The sequence below is a fragment of the Pristiophorus japonicus genome, chromosome 2, assembly GCF_044704955.1.
Source record: "Pristiophorus japonicus isolate sPriJap1 chromosome 2, sPriJap1.hap1, whole genome shotgun sequence".
Taxonomy (NCBI): domain Eukaryota; kingdom Metazoa; phylum Chordata; class Chondrichthyes; family Pristiophoridae; genus Pristiophorus; species Pristiophorus japonicus.
The window spans coordinates 138,750,240-138,764,781 of record NC_091978.1 but is presented as its reverse complement, the minus strand read 5'-3'; the positions used below and the strand labels follow the sequence as shown (position 1 = coordinate 138,764,781).

Here is a 14,542-nt window from a genome sequence, read left to right as displayed (position 1 = left end):
CCTCCTCTGAGGAGTCATCTTCCTCCTCTGGCTGGATAGTGTGGGGGGTGCTGGTGGCACTTGATGGGCCTGTGGGAGAGTAAAGACATGAATTAGAACTGTTATGATGAGAATGTTTTAAGTTACCATTATGCACATGATCATATTTCACTGGTTGCTGACATCAAGTCACCATGAGCGATTGTTGTATGCCATGTGGGTGCATGATACTTAATTCTGTCAACAGGTACTTGGGAGGTCCCCCTCTCTCCATCTCTGATTGCCAGTAGCTCTGTCACTCCACTGATGTCCAGCGCCTCCTCCTCTGCTGCAGTCAATGGTGTCGTTACTGGTGGGTCACTTCCAGTTCTCTGCCTCTCCTGGGTATTCGTGCTTTCTTCTCTTGCAAAGAGAGTAGTAAGAGACCTTTTGAGTGAGAGTCATGGAATGAGTGTAAGGGATAGATGGACAACATCTGTAGAGGAGGGTCTGAGGGAGAGGCTCGACATTGCCGAATGGCTTCCTTCTGTGGCGTTAATTTCTATGATTCCATGATTGCATTAAGATGAGGATGATTGTCAGTGGTGGATCGTCAGATGGGGATATGAGTAAATGCATAGGCAGAGGGATGGGTGTACCTGCAAGGTAGATTTGTGTAAGGAGTGATGTGCAGGAGTAGACTTGGGAACGCAGAGTGAAGGGATTGGGGTGACACGCACTTCAGGATGGAGGGAAATGTGGCATTGTACTCACTTTTCCTGACCTCATGAGACCATTAAAGTGCTTCCTGCACTGTATCCACGACCTCGGTATCACACTCCTGCTGCTCACTTCTTCCGAGATCTCCTGCCATGCCGTCTTGGTCTCGGCAACTGGCCTCTTTCTCCCGTTGGCAGGGAAGAGGACCTACCTGCTGGCCCCGACTCCTTGAAGCAGGAGTTCCAGGGAGGCATCACTGAATCTTGGGGCAGCTTTTTTGCGTTGAGTCTGCATTTTTGATTATCAAGCAACATGAATTTCTTTACCAACAAGCAACTTAGTATTCAGTCCACTCTCTTTCCCAACAAGCTCTCTTGCAACTTCACCAACCTTCAAATGTCATTTGTGCACTGTTCCTTTAAATATCTCAGCTGAAGTCGAGTCATTCGTAACATCATCGGATCTGCTTCAGTTAATTGGTTGGAAAACCCAGAAGTTTGATTGAATTGCAGTGGCTTTTGTGGCTTTGTTAAAAAGCCACTGGCGCCTCTCCAACATCCGGGTTCCCGACGTGATCCACGATGCCCACCCCCCCCCCCCCCCCCACACCAATCCGACAGGAAAGGTAAAACTTTACCCCCAAGTATCCACTGTTGAGCATGTGATTGAGTTTCTGGTGTGGAAACTGCACAGTTGCCAGGACTAATTGGCCAAAAGCAGATATACTTGCACTAAACACACTTACTCGTGTTTGTTTTGGCTCGCAGAGTTCTTATAGATATATCAGATATATATTTCTTGTAGATCAGTTGTAATCTGACAAGGCAATCCTTAGGACTCACCCAGAATTCATATCGCTCATATACTAATACCAGCCTTTTATTTCCAGATAGCTTTTTTAACTGAAGTCAAATTTTGAAACTGTCATAGTAGAATTTGAACTCGTATTCTCTGTTATTAATATAATACACCTGTTCCAGTTTTCTACCTGGATATCTGATTGTAATTGATACAATTTATAAAATTGTCACCGTGTAATTCTTGCTTGTTTACCAAATATCAGAGTCTGAATTTGACTATGGTACATGATGTCTTTGGCTCTGGCAGCTGGTGCTGTGGCTCCTCTGCAAGAGCGATTCTCCTGAAGTGGCACGACTTTGATACATTCCTGGAATGTATGCAATTAAAGAAGATGGATGACATCTTTTAGGTCTTTTTTGAGTTATACACATCTCCACACATGCAGGACTATCTTTTCTTTTTGTGGGGACGGCGGTGTTTTGATTTAATAGCTAGTTAGTTTGTTTACTTTCATGTCAAATGAACTAATGAAATAATAATGCTGTAGTTTTATAGGAAACATCGTTTGGAGATCATGTATGGCAAAAAGGTCAGGGGGAAAAAAATTCAAAAAACTTGTTCAGATTTACTTTGACGTGTTTGTATTTTGTTCTGTCTCAGTTATGAAAATTGGCTTAGTATCACTGAGCCAATATATGTTTCAGATTTGATCATTAAAAGTGCTTCTTCATAGAAACATGGAAACATAGAAAATAGGTGCAGGAGTCGGCCATTCGGCCCTTCGAGCCTGCATTACCATTCAATGAGATCATGGCTGATCATTCACCTCAGTACCCCTTTCCTGCTTTCTCTCCATACCCCTTGATCCCTTTAGCCATATCCAACTCCCTCTTGAATATATTTAACGAACTGGCAACAACAACTTTCTGCGGAAGAGAATTCCACAGGTTAACAACTCTGAGTGAAAAAGTTTCTCCTCATCTCAGTCCGAAATGGCTTACCCCTTATCCTTAGACTGTGACCCCTGGTTCTGGACTCCCCCAACATTGGGAACATTCTTCCTGCATCTAACCTGTCCAGTCCTGTCAGAATTGTATATGTTTCTCTGAGATCCCCTCTCATTCTTCTAAACTCCAGTGAATACAGGCCCAGTCAATCCAGTCTCCTAAGATGTCAGTTTGCCATCCTGGGCATCAATCTGATAAACCTTCGCTGTACTCCCTCAATAGCAAGAACGTCCTTCCTCAGATTAGGAGACCAAAACTGAACACAATATTCCAGGTGAGGCCTGACCAAGGCCCTGTACAGCTGCAGCAAGACCTCCCTGCTCCTATACTTAAATCCCCTAACTATGAAGGCCAACATGCCATTTGCTGCCTTCACCGCCTGCTGCACCTGCATGCCAACCTTCAATGACTGATGTACCATGACATCCAGGTCACGTTGCACCTCCCCTTTTCCTAATCTGCCGCCATTCAGATAATCTGCTTTCATGTTTTTGCCACCAAAGTGGATAACCTCCCATTTATCCACATTATACTGCATCTGCCATGCAGTTACCCACTCACCTAACCTGTCCAAGTCACCCTGCAGCCTCTTAACATCCTCCTCACAGCCACCCAGCTTAGTGTCATCTGCAAACTTGGAGATATTACTTCATATAACATGTCTGTTAGTTGTACTGACTTAACTATCATTTTTTTAAATAGGATCCAAAAACAGGCCAAGGATGAAGGAGAGCAGAGTGAATTGGTATGGTTGAATGATACAAAAGATGTAGTAGGACAATCACCCAGACAAACACAACCACCCACTTCTCTACCTCAAATGACTGTAAATAACCCAAAGCAGCAAGCTCATGGCAAGAAGAGGAAGAATTTTGAAGAAGAATCCCTGGAAAGTTTTAGTAGTATGCCAGATCCAGTTGATCCTACCACTGTAACAAAGACATTTAAATCCAGAAAAGCCTGTGCACAGGCCAGTCTAGCTTCCAAGGACAAAACTCCAAAGGGAAAAAGTAAAAAGACCTATTTTCATCAGAAGAAGAACCAGGAAATGAGTGCAGGTATTACTTGTGCTATAGTTTGTCTGATTTGTGTTTATTCTTTTGAAGCACCCTCACTACTCAGGACAGCAGTTGGATTATCAGTAGCATATTCAATGGTGGCTTAAAATTCTTTTTTTTTTTAATTGCCATCATTGAATTCTGGAATTGGAAATCTGCTATGTACTTCATTAGATTGGCAGTCCAGACTTGGGTAAATCAGATCTCTTGCATGTATTAGAATCGGCAACAACTGACCCATGGACATGTTATGTTGCAAGTCTGCTTCATTTTGCAGCATTTGGTTTGCAGTAAGTTCCTTCTGTCGGTGCTTTTATACTTTCACTTCGTCAGATCACAAAAGTAGTTTGTGTGCCAGATTCCTGTATTTCAGTTGCTAAAACTGACCTCATTATACAAGTAACAGAATCTTAGACCAACATATATTAGGTCCAAAATTCTACTGTTGTAATGAATGAACCAGTTTTAACAATATAAATTGACCGAGCTGGAGCAGAGATGCTACTCTTCTGCGATCCAAAATAAAACCTGCCACAGTAGAAGCACCTTGTTCAAGAACATAAGAAATAGGAGCAGTAGTAGGCCATTTTCCCCTCGAGCCTGCTCCGCCATTTCGTAAGATCATGGCTGATCTGATCCTGGACTCCGCTCCACTTCCCTGCCAGCTCCCCATAACCCTTTATTCCTTTATCGCTCGAAAATCTGTGTATCTCCGTCTTAAATACATTCACTGACCCAGCCTCCACAGATTTACAACCCTCTGAGAAGAAATTCCTCCTCATTTCAGTTTTAAATGGGCGTCCCCTTATTCTGAGACTATGTCCTCTAGTTTTAGTTTCCCCTATGAATGGAAATATCCTCTCTGCATCCACCTTGTCGAGCCTCTTCATTATCTTGTATGTTTCGATCAGGTCACCTCTCATTCTTCTGAACTCCAATGAGTACAGGCCCAAACTACTCAACCTATCTAGTCAACTCCCTCATTTCTGGAATCAACCTAGTGAACCTTCTCTGAACAGCCTCCAATGCAAGTATATCCTTTCTTAAATACAGAGGCCAAAACTCTATGCTGTACTCTAGATGTGGCCTCACCAATACTCTGTACAGTTGTAGCAGGACTTCTGCTTTGAAAAGTCCATCCCCCTTGCAATAAAGGCCAACATTCCATTTGCCTTCCTGATTACTTGCTGTACCTGCATAGCAACTTTTTGTGCTTCATGCACAAGGGCCCCCAGGTCCCTCTGTACTGCAGCACTTTGCAATTTTTCTCCATTTAAATTATAATTTGTTCTATTTTTTCTGCCAAAGTGAGTAATCTCACATTTTCTCACATTATTCTCTTATCTGCCAAATTTTTGCCCATTCACTTAGCCTGTCTACATCCCTTTGCAGATTTGTTGTGTCCTCCTCACAATTTGCTCTCCCACCCATCTTTGTGTCATCAGCAAACTTGGCTACATTACACTTGGTCCCTTCATCCAAGTCATTAATATATATATTGTAAATAGTTGAGGCCCCAGCACCGATCCCTGCAACATCTCACTAGTTACTGTTTGCTAACCGGAAAATGACCCATTTATCCCGACTCTCTGTTTTCTGTAAGTTAGCCAATCCTCTATCCATACTAATAAATTACCCCCAACCCCGTCAACTTCTATCTTGTGCAGTAACCTTTTTTGTGACACCTTATTGAATGCTGACTGGAAATCCAAATCCACCACATCCACTGGTTCCCCCTTATCCACCCTGCTCATTACATCCTCAAAGAGCTCCAGCAAATTTGTCAAACATGATTTCCCTTTCATAAAACCATGCTGACTCTGTTTGTATAATGCTTTTCCAAATGTCCTGCTACTGGACCTCCCCAGAATCCAGGTGAATTTTAGTAGATTACAACCAATGTATCCACTATCACTGCTGCTACTTCTTTTAAGACGCTAGGATGCAAGCCATCAGGTCCAGGGGACTTGTCCGCCTTTAGTCCCATTATTTTACCGAGTACTACTTCTTTAGTGATAGTGATTGTATTAAGTTCCTCCCTCCCTATAGCCCCTTGATTATCCACTATTGGGATGTTTTTAGTGTCTTTTACCGTGAAGACCAATACAAAATATTTGTTCAAAGTCTCTGCCATTTCCCTGTTCCCCATTATTAATTCCCCAGTCTCATCCTCTAAGGGACCAACCTTTATTTTATCTATTCTTTTCCTTTTTATGTACCTGTAGAAACTCTCACTATCTGTTTTTATATTTCGTGCTGGTTTGCTTTCATAATCTATCTTCCCCCTCATTATTTTTGTGGCCGTTTACTGGCCTCCCACTAGTCTTGGCCACTTTGTATGCCCTTTTTTCAATTTATACCACCATCCCTTATTTCCTTAGTTAGCCATGGATGATTATCTCTTCTTTTACTGTCTTTTCTTCTCATTGGAATATATTTTTGTTGAGAGTTATGAAATATCTCCTTAACTGTCTGCCACTGCTCATCAACCCTCCCACATTTTAATCTATTTTCCCAGTCCACATTGGCCAACTCTGCCTTCATACCTTTGTAGCCTCCTTTGTTTAAGCTTCGGTCACTGGTTTGAGATCCAACTTTCTCACCCTCCAACTGAATTTGAAATTCAACCATGCTATGGTCACTCATTCCTAGAGGATCCTTTACTGGGAGATTGTTTATTAATCCTGCCTCATTACACAGTACCAGTTCTAAGATAGCCTGCTCGCTGGTTGGTTCCGCAACATACTGTTGAAGGAAACTATCCCGGATACACTCTTATGAACTCTTCCTCAAGGCTTCCCTGGCCAATTTGCTTTGTCCAATCAATATGAAGGTTAAAATCGCCCATGATTATTGCCATCCCTTTTTTACAAGCCTCCATTATTTCTTGATTTATACTCTCTCCAACAGTGTAGCTACTGTTAGGGGGCCTATAGACTACGCCCACCAGCGACTTTTTCCCTTTATTATTCTTTATCTCCACCCAAACATGATTCAACATCTTGATCTTCTGAGCCAATATCGTTTCTTACTGATGCACTGATCTCATCCTTTATTAACAGAGCTACCCCACCTCCTTTTCCTTTCTGTCTGTACCTTCCGAATTGTCAAATACCCCAAAATATTTCGTTCCCAGCCTTGGTCACCATGTGTCTGTAATGGCTATCAGATCATACACATTTGTTTCTATTTGTGCTGTCAACTCATCTATTTTGTTCCGAATGCTGCATGCATTCCAATGAAGAGCTTTTAAATTTTTTTAAAACATTTTTACCTGCTTTGACTCCACTTTCTGATACACTTCTATGTTTATACATTCTGTCCTTTCCTATTACACTCTGGTTTTCATTCCCCCAGTGCTACCCTGCTCTACTGCCTTCTCCTTATTCTTTGACTTTTTGAAATTCCGCTCACCTGAATTCTCTCTCTCCCCCCCCCCGCCCCCCCCCCCCCCACTAATTAATTTCAAACCCTATCTACAGCCCTAGTTATTCGATTCGCCAGGACCCTAGTCCCAGCACGGTCTAAGTGGAGCCCATCCCAACGGGACGGCTCCCTCTTACCCCAGTACTGGTGCCAGTGTTCCCACGAGCCAAAACCCATTTCTCCCACACGGGTCTTTGAGCCACGTGTTTAACTCTCTGATCTTATTTACCCTATGCAAATTTGCTTGTAGTTCAGGTAGTAATCCAGAGATTATTACCTTTGTGGTTCTGCTTTTTAATTTGGCCCCTAGCTGCTCATAATCCCTCAGCAGAATCTCTTTGTTTGTCCTACCTATGTCATTGGTACCTGCATGGACCATGACAACTGGACCTCCCCTTTCCACTCCAAGTTCCTCTCCAGCCCAAAGGAGGTGTCCTTAACCCTGGCAAACCCTGGTTTGTATTGGTGTTAATTATTTATTGTAGTGAGAATACTTTGCTAAATTCTAACAAAAGAATTTCAACAAATTTATGTTGACATTTAAATTTTAAGCCCCTTTTGTTCTTGTGTGAAGTCTAAATTTGTGACCGCTGTAAGAGGGATGACTTCAACGTGATCACATGAATTTGCCTTATATAGATTTCGTGCCATTGCATTTGATGCATGGCTCTTGCACAGCCAGAAACTTGCTGGATTCACTGAGACCAGCTAATCTTTTGCTTCATCTTCCCAGTGACAGACTTTAGCAAGTGGGCAAATATACTTTGGGGTTGGCATCAGCTGCACAATATACAGGCATTGGGAGCCAGTGGCACGAGTGCTGCACAAAACCATTATAAAAGCAGCGATTAATCTGTTAAAATATGTTGCCTTTTATAGTCGATTCTAAATCCTCTTTGTTCTCTGAAGTGTAAACTTAGCTGATTATTCTGTACAAAGCTATTAGGCTCTTTGAGGTGAGAATTGCTATTACTGTAATGTGATTAATCAAATGTCTCAGCAAAATTAATTTTGTGCAAAAGTGCTGGCAGCATCAGGCTGCACCAAGTATTCTTTGCAGTAATATATTGCAATTTACAGTATAGTTTTTGAACCTGTTTCACTGCCTGTTTTTTCAATGTAGTAAATATCTATTTATAGATATTGGCAGCAACATAAATTCTGCTTTCAGGCAAAATTCCTGTCAATAATTGCAAAAATGGTCTTGTAGTTGGAATCTGTTATATCAATTGCATGAACTAGAAAAAGATTACTCAAATAGACCAATTTTTCGAGGTAAATTTCAAACGTGATAGTTTAATTAGCCCTAATTCGACAGAACTATTGCAGTAAAAGACTTCGGAGAAAATACTTAGAAACATGTGGATGAATATTTTTAACTTTCGTTGCTGAGCTCAAGTACTTTTCTGTTTTATTGAATCAGCAAGCATTTCCAGTGCAAGTGAAAGCTGTCGAGAAAAAGTCTGCCACTCTACACAGACAGAAGAATTTTTGAAACCTAGAACTTCCAGCATAACCAAAGATGAATTGCAAGAAAAGTCAAAACGAAAGAAATCAAGTGACCTCTCCTCTGGTATGTTATTGTGATAGGGCGTTTGGTGTGATTTCATGTTTCTTTTATCCATACTGCCAGTTAGACTTTTTTTTAACCATCTTGTAGGGGCTGAATTCATGGCCCCTATGGGGGCAGAGAAGGTGCGCACGCGCCCATAGGGGCCCCGCAAGTTCCGGTTTTAGGCATGCACTGCGCATGCACCTAAACCCGGAACTTGCAATCTGTCAAAAATCCTCTTGACAGATCGTACGAATCTTAACAGAAATGGGCATTCGTTGGCGGAGAGTTGGGCTGTTTGCCTAACTTCTGCCCAGCGAATGCGCGTGAAATTCTTACACCTAATAAAAGCAGGACTTTAAAAGGACAGAAAAATAAAACAATTTCAATAATTTAAACAATAAAAAACCTGTACAATAAGGTGAGTTTATTTTTAGACCCTTTAAAATATGTACATTTATTTTTTGTTTTAAATAATTAATGACATTCCATTTTGATTCATTTTAAATGAGATGGCATTCCTCGTAAATTATAGAATCATTTCCCCAGAATGCTGTGCCCTTTGTGTGTAGGCACTCAGTTAGTGCTAATCATTCCTGGCGTTAGCACTTCCCGATCAGTTATCAAGTTGGTTCACAAAGCAGATTTTTATGCCAATAAATGGAACAATACCAGAATACTTGTCGGCCGTCCTATTAGTTTGTCATTGGAGTAGTTTCAGGTTTGAGTGGAGACCTAAGATGGTGGGGTTTTCATGGGAGGGAACATAATGCCTATATAGTAGATGTGTTCAATTTTAACATTAATTACTATATATCTTTTTCTTTTAAATGTTCAGTGTACAAATTATGGACCATCATTTCTGAAATCAATAAATATGAAGTTCAATTTTTTGGGGAGAAATACTGCAAGCTGATTTATTATCTGTTGAAAAGAATGGCAAGTGAAATGGCAAATAGTCAGAATGTCAAAATGTCTAAAATGTATAACAAACTATATTTAACTACCACAACATACATACACGTGCACACGCGCAGAGACACCATTAAAGGCGGGGGGAGGGGGGATTTATCTGTACTTGAACACGAACTTGTAATTTCATTAATGTATCATGGGAATGAAAGTCTTTTGTTCAGGGTACTTCCATTCTAACTCATTGGTTTTCTTAAACATGTCAATTTTACTGCTAGCATGCGGACCCTCCTGCTAGTTTTGCTGCTGGCATGGGTCCTGCTCACATCAAAAATCCTTAATACACCTCTTTAGTTGAATGGGAAGGTGGTGTGCAAATGGCAAACCCACATCCTGTCAAGTTGCTGTCTCCTTATTTTAGTAGCCCAAAATGTTATGATATTCTGTCAGAAACTTGACTTCTTTTCATATAAAGGAACTAAAAACTACCTCAGTATGGGTTTCATTTGTAAACAGTTTATTTTAAGCAAATAATTAATGGGCATTTTGTTTTGGATGAGCACCAAATTAGATTGATTAAACATGGAACAGAATAATTAAATTTGAAATAGTGGGAATGTAACATTGTTGGCGCAAGATGCAGGCTTACAGTACATGGAGTACTAAAGTCGTAAATCTGTCCTTACATTTAAAAATAAAAAAGGAAACTAGGGCCACTTAGTTTATAATGTAATTTCCATACCTTCACATCTTGAGAGAAGTTTTGAGCCCAGATCTGTACTTTGTAAATGGCAACATGGATTAAATGATAGCAAATCAAGGAAGTGTATTCAATCTTGTATTTTTCTCTCTCATTCAATAATATGATATTTGGAAGGCTGTGTGTCTGCCACTGCTGTGTCATCATAGAATAGGGTCATCATGCTAGCCTGCTTATAGGTTAGTAATAAACTGGCATTGATTCTGTTCATGGATTTGTCTATCTGGACTGACCTGTTCTATTTATAAAGACGATGCTGTGTTCTGTTGAGAAGAAATATTTAATTCTGCACTTTAACTAGAAATTAGTTCATTTTCATTTGTTCCTGCTCATGCTATCAATTACACATTGCTAATTTTGTAATTGGCAGATTTCAACATTGTTAAATTGTTGATGTATTAAAAATAAGAGCTAATTTATTCAATATTTTTGCAACAGAAAACTGTTGAAGAATTTTTTTTAATGAAGCAGTTTCTCTTTTTTTTATAAAACAATGTTTAGTTGATATGTTGATACAAAATGTGAATTACCAGTGGGACATTTCATGGTAAGCATTTCTCGACTTCTTAATGAATGCATATAAAAGCTGTTACTTGCTTTAGAAATACTTTGCTGCTGCTACATAATTTTCAAAATGAGTATTAAAGAACTCCATTTAATTTTAGGTGTGCATATAATATTTCTAGCTTTTTTGTTGAGGCTTCATATCTCACTTTTAATCCCTTTTCTGCAATGCGATAGATCATTTTTCCACTACAGTACACAATGTTTAGTACAAATTACTATCTGTCTGTCTGTCCCCCTTTCCTACAGCACATGCTAGGGGAGCACTGCTCGAATCTAACAGAAATGCATGCAGTGAAGCACCAGGTAATGTACTGAACTTAGTGTTACTTTTAATCAAATAACGCTGAAGAAAATAGTTCCTTTGGGCTTTTATCTTGGGCTGTGCTCTGTTGTGTTGACTTTGTATTCTTTTCTTAATTTAGCAGTTTCTAATTAGTCTGTTTAATGAAGTTTAAAAAGTCCAGTTGATTTAAAACTAGGTCTTTCTCCGCAATTCACTGTTAACTTACTTTTAATAATAAGTCTGGATGAAATGGATTTCTAATTTTGATTAATTAAGGTGCTTGAGGAAGCAACAAAATTAGCATTAGATACCAAAGATCATTATTGACTTTAATGCTTATGCTTCTAAACAAAGTTTTTATTTTATGAATTCATGCTTGGGAAATGGATGTCACGAGCAAAGCCAGCATTTACTGCCCTTGCGAAGGTGGTGGAGAACTGCTGCAGTCCATGTGGTGAAGTTGCTCTCACATTGCTGTTAGGTCGGGAGTTCCAGGATCTTGATCCAGCCACGATGAAGGAATGGCAACAACTTGTATTTATATAGCACCTTTATTATAAAACACCCCAAGGTGCTTTATAGAGCATTATCAAACAAAATTTGACGGCATGCCATAAGAAGATATTGAAGCAGTTGATCAAAGAGATAGGTTTTAAGGAGCATCTAAAAAGGGTAGAGAGGCGGAGAGAATTCTGGAGCTTCAGGCCTTGGCAACTGAAGGCACTGTCTGCCAAAGGTGGAGTAATTAAAATTGGGCTTGCTCAAGAGGCCAGAATTGGAGGAGCACAGAAACCTTGGAGGGTGTCGAACTGGAGGAAATTCCAGAGATAGGGAGGGACGAGGCCAGGGAGGGATTTGAAAACAAGTATGTGAATTTTAAAGTTGAGGCGTTGCTTAACCGGGAGCCAATGTAGGTCAGCAAGCAGAGAGGTGATGGTATATGTCCAAGTCAGGATGGTGTGTGACTTGGAGGGGAATTTTGAGGTGGTGGTGTTCCTCTGCGCCCTTGTTCTTCTAGATGTTAGAGGTCGCAGATTTGGGAGGTGCTGTCGAAAAAGCCTTGGTGAGTTGCTGCGGTGCATCCTGTACATATTTCCAGTCGTTGAAACAATTTTGAGGAAGATTCTTCCTACACTGCTAATGCATGTCTATTTGTGGATTGATCAAAAAGTGGCATTGATGGTGTCCATAGATATCTCTGGTGACTGAATTGCCCATTCTTCTAACTAGAGGGTAAAGTGGAGTATTTTTTGGGTGCAAGCATTGTTTTAATTTGAGTAGTTCATCAGTAGTCAGTATTGAATCAAGTGTACTGACTAAAACTGGTTCAAAAGAATTGCTGATGTTTTAATGTTTCTAAATTTAAATGAGAAATTAACTACTGTAGAGAATTAAGATCATCGTTTCTTTGGTGAATGATCAGTTTTTAAACTTAGATGTTTGCTACTAAATCATTTAAATTGTGCTTTCTCTGTTACAGAAACTGGTAGTGACTTTTCACTATTTGAAGCTCTACGTGATAATATCTATTCTGAGGTGGCAACTTTAATTTCTCAGAATGAATCACGACCCCATTTTCTCATTGAGCTCTTCCATGAGCTTCAGTTGCTTAATACTGATTACCTTCGACAGCGGGCTCTTTATGCTTTACAGGTACTGGACATTTAAATAATGAAGCATACATTAAGAATGTGATACTTTATCCATTTTAAAAACATTGTTTTTCAATCCAGGATATAGTAACAAGACATCTTTCAGAGAAGAGCTGTAAAGAAGGGGAGCACACTTTGTCACGGAGTTCAGCTGTATGGATGACATGTAATTCAGAACTAACTCCTAGTGAAAGCCTAGTTACAAGTGATGAAGAGGTAAGTATTTTTATGATATATTGAACCAACTGTTGCAAGATGTGACAAAGCTGAACACCGTGGTTGGATCTCGGGGTCTGAAGGAGTCAGAAATCCGGTGTTGGATTAAATAAATCAAAATCATGACGTGCAATGTATTTTTATTCTAGGTGCTAGTATGTTATTTTTCCAAGAATTTCATATTGTTTTAACTGCTGGACATACTGCACAAGTAACAAAGTCTGGAGTGGGGAAAAAAATCATTTGCCAATTAAGTCTACTTTATCAAGAGATCATATACAATCCCCTAATTTCAGCAATAAAATGGGTAAATTTTCAACTTTGATGCTCCCAGTTTAGTGAGTAAATATCAGAAATTCAAATTGTGGACAGAAAATCATGGGGACTTGTCCCTAAATTACCAGTATGCAATTCCAGCATGTGAAGCGTGCAGAGAGTACAAAATTCACCTCAAACATCTATCTTCCGTGGAGAGGAAAAAACATTCATGTTAATATTTCTATAGCCTCCAGCTTCCCCTTTGCAACAATTCCCTTCTAAAGATATGACCTATCTTCTTTGGGAGTGTGTTTCACATGTCTAATTTTCTTTGGAGAGAGAATTTTTTTCTAGTCTCAAATCTGTTTCCTTTTGATCTGTTGGGAAATGCATCACTGTGCTCGAGTCTCCAAATTAAACTGCTGAGAATTCCACACTGTCGATGTTTCTGTTTGCGTGATATAGAGTCCAGCAATTCAGAGGGATTTGGGAATATGTCCCTTAAGTAAGTTCAGATAACTAGGTTCAGGTTGGCATGAACCAAGGTTTAGGGACCCCAAGTATTGGAAATTTATCAGCTAAAACCATGTTGCTTTCTGCTACTAGTCCTTGGGTGTGATTTTTTTCTTGTCTCTGCCAGTCGAGAAATAAAGAGAAAAATCAGCACAAAATAGGACGTTTTCATCTTACACATGTTTATAGCTCCTTTTTCCTATGTGTATCGCCTTACATTTAACGATATAATGTTTCTGGAGGCCTCCGCATGGCCTCCTTCTGTGCCATAAATTTCTAGGATTCTACCTCCGTCCGTGTCTGTAATTGTCCCTGTTTCACTGAAGGTAATTAATTACTTTTCTAATGATTATGTATAGTTTTGTGTCATCAGCACTTTTAATAATATGGTCGACTCCTTGGGCCCAAGTTTCCACATGATTCGCGCCTGACTTTTAGGAGCAACTGGTGGAGAACGGACTATTTTAGAAATCGCAATTCTCCACATTTTTGTTTCTGCAGTTCTAGTCAGGTAGAACAGTTCTAGTTTAGAACAGAATTTTTTCTTCAAAAGGGGGCGTGTCCGGCCACTGACGCCTGATTTGAAAGTTTCCACAGTGAAAATGTACTCCAAACTAAAGTAGAATGGAGCCAGTGAAGATTTTTGTAGAACTGAAAAAACCTATTCTACACATTAAAAAATCAGGCACAGGTTACAAATTAGGCGTCCAGAACGAGGGGGGGGGGGAAGGGAACTCATTAAATTCGACAATAAATCCTTATTTATACTTCTACAAATATTATACAAATAAATCCAACCTGAATAAACATTTATAAGCCAAGAAAAGATTAAATAAACCATCTTCCTACCTGTGTGAAA

The 14,542-nt window shown here is 39.9% G+C and overlaps 1 protein-coding gene across 6 annotated transcripts in view; it reads left to right on the top strand.

Moving 5' to 3' along the window:
- The window catches only part of pcm1 (pericentriolar material 1), a 280,791-nt gene that overhangs the window by 181,449 nt on the left and 84,800 nt on the right, over positions 1–14,542 (top strand). For all 6 annotated transcript variants that reach the window (XM_070869661.1, XM_070869689.1, XM_070869670.1 and 3 more), the window contains 5 exons: positions 3,189–3,544; positions 8,394–8,543; positions 11,008–11,064; positions 12,525–12,697; positions 12,778–12,912. In XM_070869661.1, the coding sequence (XP_070725762.1) occupies positions 3,189–3,544; positions 8,394–8,543; positions 11,008–11,064; positions 12,525–12,697; positions 12,778–12,912 (871 nt within the window). The remainder of the gene's footprint in view (positions 1–3,188; positions 3,545–8,393; positions 8,544–11,007; positions 11,065–12,524; positions 12,698–12,777; positions 12,913–14,542) is intronic.